Consider the following 7,147-nt stretch of genomic DNA (forward strand, 5'->3'; position numbering starts at 1 on the left):
CTTGCCTCAGCCTCCCAAGTAGCTGGGACTACAGGCATGTGCCACCATGCCCAGCTAATTTTTGTATTTTTAGTAGAGACGGGGTTTCACCATGTTAGCCAGGATGGTCTCGATCTCCTGACCTCGTGATCCACCCACCTCGGCCTCCCAAAGTGCTCGGATTACAGGTGTGAGCCACAACATACTCTTTTGTAATATACAGAATAATGTATGCAAAATGGGACCCTCTTCTGAAACTTGCTTTTCTTACTTAACATAATTTGGACAGCTTTCCTTGTTAGGCCATATAGGTCTACTTTTTCAAAGAGCTGCATAGACTGCCATTGAATGGGTACTCCATTACTTATTTAACTAGTTCCCAACTGAAAGACATTTTGGTTGTTTCTAGGTTTTACAATCACAAGCACTGCTATATTAATCCATTCCTTCAACATATACTTTTTGAGTATTTGTGCAAACATGTATAAAACTTTTTTATGTCAAAAAGTATACATAAACTTTAACAAAATAGGTTGCTAGCAATTTTCCTTATGTGGATATAATACAAGGTCTCATTTCCGCACATACATACCAGTATTAACTGGGAGAAAAGGAATGGAGAAGAATAAAAGGGACCAGGAAGAGAAAACGTAATAAAGAAGGAAAGTCAGAGGAAAAAAAGGGAGGAAAAAATAATAGTGGGAAGGGTAGTCTTAAAGGAAGGAGTAAAGATGGATTTTGGGGGGGTAAGAAAATAAAACTTTAAACCATGTATAAACGTTATAGAATCAGTAAGCATTTTTATTTTCAACTTTACTCCCTTGATTATAGATTAATCGTGTATCATACAAATTTGTTTCATATAAGAAAGTACCATTTCTGCCACTGCCTCATCTCTGTTTTGCTCCAGTGAAAAATTCTTCTAAAGAGATATCTAAATTCAAATGGACCACCCTTCCTTACTTTCCATTCTCCCTCTCTACTCTGAAAGGACTTACAGTTCTCTCATTTTACTAACATATTTCTCATTGCATATACAAGCAACCAACAAGTCTTCAAGTCCAATGATAGATTTTAATTCACTTCTCAGAGCATGCCAAAATCCCAGGAACATCCCCTCTCCTGGTTTTTCTCCTCCTTCACTGACTGTTCCTTCGCAGTCTCATTTGCAGCCTCCTCTTCCTGTTCTGTACATCTTTTAAATTTTGGTAAGTCACAGCTTTAATCCTAAGCTATCTTCTCTTTCTTATCTACATTCTCTAGCATATCTTTCATACAGTCCCATATCTTTAAATAACGATCATATTCAATTACATTTCTATCGACCGATCCTCTGATCTAGACAATGAATATTCAGTTGTCTACTTGATATTTCCACTAGAATATTTAAGAAATATCTAGAATTTTTGGTTTAATACTATATATTCAGTGCTTGGCTGAACATACACACTATACACCCTGGCTCAAAGCATGTATATGCATAAAAAGGGTGTCCATGTACGTGTGTAAATTTAAACAGGAAACAGGATACCCTTCAGTCTCTTAGACAAACTCAAATTACCAGTACATGAAGCAGTTATTGTTCATGAATATGAGATTACAAAATTCATTTTGCAAATGTATTTTCAGACCTTTTATAATACATACATTCTACTCTTAAAATACAAACAAAACAAAACAAAACAAAACCCTATCACAACATCCAGCATTGGCCACACTTACCAATAGGCAGTGCTAGGTCCTTCTTCATCAGAGCTGCCGCACAAACCCCACCAAGATTGGCTAATTCTTTTTCCAACTGGATGACTCCCTATGGAATTGCATAAAATTTGCTGCTTTAAAAATGTTTGAATGATAATATGGATTATCAGCAAAGTGTGATTTGAATTCAAGCATTACTTTTGAAATCAGAAGGAAGCACGTGAAGCTAACGGTTAAAGTGAGAGAAGATGAGATTCAGTACTCAATGTTTTATCTCAGGCTGGTTGTAAGGTTCAGGTTTAAAGGTTCATTGTCCAAATAACTGTTCATTCATTACTTTGGTCCACTTTGTCCTCGGTTTTATTTTATTGTATGATTTAAAACATTTAGACAAGATGATAGTCTCTTTGTGAAAACAGGTTCAACTGTTTACTCAGAAAGGTATAGCCAACTGAGCAGGTTCAGGGCAGGTATAACTATACTTCAAAGGCTGGGTCATGTTGCACAAACTCCATCCTCTTCATGTATTAAAAGTAGCAAAACAGACCGCTGCACATAATTAAACTACAAAATATTTAGAATTATACACCCCTAGGTTAAATTAATTTCTTTTCATTTTTTTGTAGAGAAAGGATTTTGATATATTGCCTAGGCTGGTCTCAAACTGGCCTCAAGGGTTTCTCTCACCTCCCAAATTGCTGCAATTACAGGTGTGAGCCACTGCACCTGGTCCCGACTTTTTGAATAGAGGCAACAGTACAATTTAAGTCAGTTAGAAGCACAACTCACTAGCCCTTAGAAACTCAATCTTCCTTAAAAGAATGAAAAGACAATTCATTCTTACCTCATCAGGTCCAGGGCTAAATTCATATCCAATTGCAAAACACTTAAAACCATAGAAAGAAGCTTTGTCATCTTTCACATAATCTGATGCGGTCTCCAATGAAAAAAGGGCCTCATTTCCTAATAAAAATGCCAGAATTGAGTTAAAATTCTGAAACAATTTTGTCAAAATTTCCCTCTTTTATCCAATGGACTTTCTCTTTTATCATAAGATAGGCAGAAACACAAATCATATACTACATAACTTAAATAGACTTGTGGCGGGGAGTGTTCCTATATCTACTTAAGGAAATTGTACTAAAAATAACACTAGAAACAACAGGTCTATCGCAAATGAATTGTTAACTTTTTTTCATAATCAAACTCCCCTGCTTAATAAAGTACTTAAGTTACATGGGCAATCATTTTTCAATTATTTGTCAAATACTAACGTTAGCCTTTTATTTTCAAAGTGGGCAACCCTCTACCCTGGCATGTGTCTTTTTCTGATCTTTTCCCAAACAAACAAATAGGCAGGTCAGAGTAGAAAGAAGTAGTTTCTGAATTGAAATTGCCTATTAGTTTGAAGGATCACAAGAGTAGCCCTAGTTAACCCGTTAAGAATGCAACAAACTGTAAGTTTTAAAACATAGTTTTAAAAACTTACTTAAATAACTTTCTTTTAAAGAAAAGCACAGTACCAGCAATAACAACTGTGCTTGTGTGCTCCGACTCTCCCGTTCACACGTACCCTCAAGCCAACTGAAACAGCTTTCACACAACTTTTCACACAAGAAAGTGGTTCACAAATTCTGTTACAAGGAAGGACTTCAGTCCTTCATTAAGTTCTGAAAATTTAGCACTTTCTGGGAAAATAAAAGATCTAATCCATTGTTTTCTATAATTTGGCCCCAACTACACAGCTAGCTAGCTGCTCCTCAACGTTGACACTCTGCTTTGGTCAAGCTAATCATTTTTTCACAAAATCCTTAAAACACTGTCTTCTCCGAAACTTGGATCAGGCTGTGCCCCTTGCCCAGGGTATCTTATTTATTCCTCGAATGCAATCCAGATACATGGTAGGTCTTTAATAAATTTCTCTAAAAATTAGATAAACATTTTCAATGATACACCCCTACTCAATATACATAAATGCACTTATTTTACCACATAAAACAGAATAAAATAAAAACTTACCTGGCAACACCAAAACCATAGTAGGCCACCCAGAGGATCCTGAAAATTTCTTTAATTCTATCCATGAATTAAGATTTTCATGAACAGATGTCAATTTTGGTCCATATCCTGAATTCTGAAAAGTTCTGACAGGAATCAACAAACGAAGGACATCTTCTGACTGTGCAGTACCACACTGAGGGTCAAATTCGATTGTCATCCACCTCACACATTCTGGGAATGTCACCTGAGGCCAATAGGCAAGGCAACATGAATACAGATATATACATACAAACACACACATCTGCATCTGTATGTGTATATGTGTCTATGCTTTTATTAAATGACACAACAGGATAAACTACAAAATTAAAATAGAATAAAATGTTACCTATGACAGAGAAGGAGGAATAGAGTGAAGAGGACAGAGATAAAAGCTAGATTTGTTTCATAAATTTGACTTCAAACTATGTAAGTATTTAAAGAATTATAAAACAAAATCCAAATTTAAAAAGCAATTCCTAAACTCTAAAATTAAACGACTCTGTAAGTGTATATCCAATGAACGCATAATCACGCAAAGAGGGAGCATTCCAACTAAATTTAAACACAGTAATGTGACCATACATTTAGATGGGATATACTTCAAAGACAAACACACACACACACACACACACACACACACATCCCAAATGAAATAATTTAAATGATTTTTGAATTCTGATATTCCCAGTGTCACTAACAGGAATTTTAGATGTAGGAGAAAGGAGACTGAGGTGTGTCTGTGGTCCTTATTTTGAATTAGTATCAACACTATAAACTCATGAGGTATTTTATCTTCTAAAAACTATACATACACATAAATCTACCTATACATAAACATATATACATTTATGTATATACATACATAAACATAACATGTGTGTGTGTATGTGTAACAGAAATTAGGACACTTTGAAAAAATGGTTTGTTCCAAGTCTGAGGCATTAAACATATAAAAGGAGCCTGGAACATCTTATCCTACCAGAAAACAAGGAAGCTAGGAATGACTGCAAGCTAGGAAAGACCCAGCAGGTAAGCTGAAGAGGCTTCCATCTAACAAACATATAGGATCCAGTTTCTTCAACAAATAGAACTCAAGGGAACAAAAAAAGAGAGAGACAGAGGGAGTCTTACAGATTTAAAGGAACTTAAGATTAAAGGGGACTTAAGAGACATACTAATCACAATGTATGGATCTTACATGGATTCTAACTCAAATTATTAAAAATTTACATGATGTTTGAAGACATTAAATTGTCTTTTTTCAGTGTGATAATACTATGGTTATTTTTAAGGGTCCTTATATTTTGGAGACATTGTGTCAATAAATATTATAAATGTGCTTTAAAACAATACAAGAGGTTAGGAAGCAGGTAGGGAATAAATGAGACAGGTCTGACTAAGAGTTGACACTGCTGAATCTGGGAGATGGATAAATAAGTGCACTGTACTAGCCTATTTACCTACAGACGCTTAATAGCTTCTACCATGAAAAGTGGAATATTTTATAAGCACACAAAATATAAATTTATCCTTTTCTTCCTTAATTTGCATGATACAATGAAAAAACAAAGAACATGGATTTTGAACACTCTCTAATAACACTAAATTTATAATCATTTTATACATAGTTTTCTTAACATTATGTATAGACTAGTTTAAATCTTACATTGGGGTTGTAAATTTTCAGAGCTCAGGCTGTGGTACAAATAATGTTAGTTCAAAAAATACAATTCAAAATTGTTAATGCTTATATCTACTACTATTATAAACCACAGCATGAAGTTTAGCATTATATACCACACTATACTTGTAAGAAGATTTCAGAACAACTCTCATAAACCAATAAAATTTTATCATCTTTGAGATAAAAATTCCATCTTAAATTATTCTGTATATCCAACAATGCCTAATCACCTGCTGATTCTCTATATGTAAATACAATAAAAGAAGCTATACTCATAAATGCAGGCCAGGCATTCTTTAAGATATCATCAGAGAACCTCACACCAAGTTTTACGGTCAAATCACACTAAGAACTGGTGCCTACCTTGTAGTGCATCACACAGGCAGGTTTATACGGGTGCTCACTCTCTATGACAGCATAGTGATTGGAGGTTGTACAAGCAGAGAGGCCCTGTTCAGGCTGGTTTCCTGTGGTGCTATCTGTCGACTGATTAGGGTTGAAGGCAGGGGGTGCATACTTCTGATTCAAAATGGCAACTGACGGAAGCAATTGTTGGACAAGGCCAAAGACTTCTACAGCCACCTAGCACACATATAAAAATACGGTTAAATGAGATACATGTGAAAGTAGTTCTAAAATTATGAATTACAATAATTGTTGGCTACTCTAATAACAATTTCTGTCTAAATTTTCTACTAGTTAAGCTTTTGTTTAAAGGGAAATCTGTTCAATTGATTAAAAAAAGATTTATCTTAGCTGTTACATGACAATATCTAAATCTATATTTTTAAACACTTTCGTTTTTTCATGATCTGAAGTAAATCACGTTTTACTTAATTATGCCAAAGAATCAATAGTTTATCATTTCTTCCATCTCTTGAATATGTCACTGTTTTAAAACGCTCTTGTCCTTTAACATTGCTATTGTTATTAATGAAGACCATCTGGGATCAACTTCATAAATTTGAAAAATCTCAGTTAACATAATCTTTCCTTACATATCACATTTCTAAAATTTCTAAAATCTATTTCCCATTCACAAATTCTTCAAATGTAAAGCCAACAAATAATCACAGCAATCCAGTAAACAATACTACGAAGAACAGAGAAGTTTAATAATTAGTGTATCTCTCTGCTTGTTACCTATACCCCAGATGCCTCAAAGATGCAAGTTTTTGTAAAGACAAGACACAAAGTCTTTGTTTTTAAAAGGTATTTAAAAAAACATTCAAAGTTATAGAATTAAATTACATACCTTGGGAATAGCAGCAGCTACTGGTCCTATGTAGGCTATAATAAGGGGGAGCAGCATGGAAAACAGACTAGAAGAACTCAGCAGTTCTGGAATGTCGTCAGCTAAAAAAGGCATAAAAGGCATTAAAACTACAGCTAGAATGTAATTTCATTGTACTGTATACATGCTATACTAAAGCTATATTCTGTTCTTTTGAGAACTAGAGTTGACACTAATTGGGTGCTTGTCAAGGGCCTGGTACTATTCTGAAGGCTTTTTAGAATACGTGCCTTATCTCAGCGAATACTCACAATAAGATACTTTTATTATCCCCAATTTTCAGAAAGGAAAACCATGGCACACAATGTTTAAGTATCTTACCCAAAATACTTAATACATAATACACGTACCTGTAAAATAATAGAGCTGGAATCAGAACCTAGGGTAATGGAGCCCTTATTATTATTATTTTTTAATTTATTTTTATTATACTTTAAGTTCTAGGG

General features: G+C 34.5%; 1 protein-coding gene across 1 annotated transcript in view; it reads right to left on the reverse strand.

Moving 5' to 3' along the window:
- Nucleotides 1–7,147, reverse strand: part of MYCBP2 (MYC binding protein 2) — a 300,774-nt gene that overhangs the window by 126,749 nt on the left and 166,878 nt on the right. Inside the window, 5 exon segments of the mRNA XM_017854221.1 lie at nt 1,702–1,789; nt 2,525–2,643; nt 3,700–3,925; nt 5,771–5,989; nt 6,663–6,763. Of these exon segments, the coding sequence (XP_017709710.1) occupies nt 1,702–1,789; nt 2,525–2,643; nt 3,700–3,925; nt 5,771–5,989; nt 6,663–6,763 (753 nt within the window).

Source organism: Rhinopithecus bieti, unplaced genomic scaffold (assembly GCF_001698545.2).
Source record: "Rhinopithecus bieti isolate Rb0 unplaced genomic scaffold, ASM169854v2 scaffold_36004, whole genome shotgun sequence".
Taxonomy (NCBI): Eukaryota; Metazoa; Chordata; class Mammalia; order Primates; family Cercopithecidae; genus Rhinopithecus; species Rhinopithecus bieti.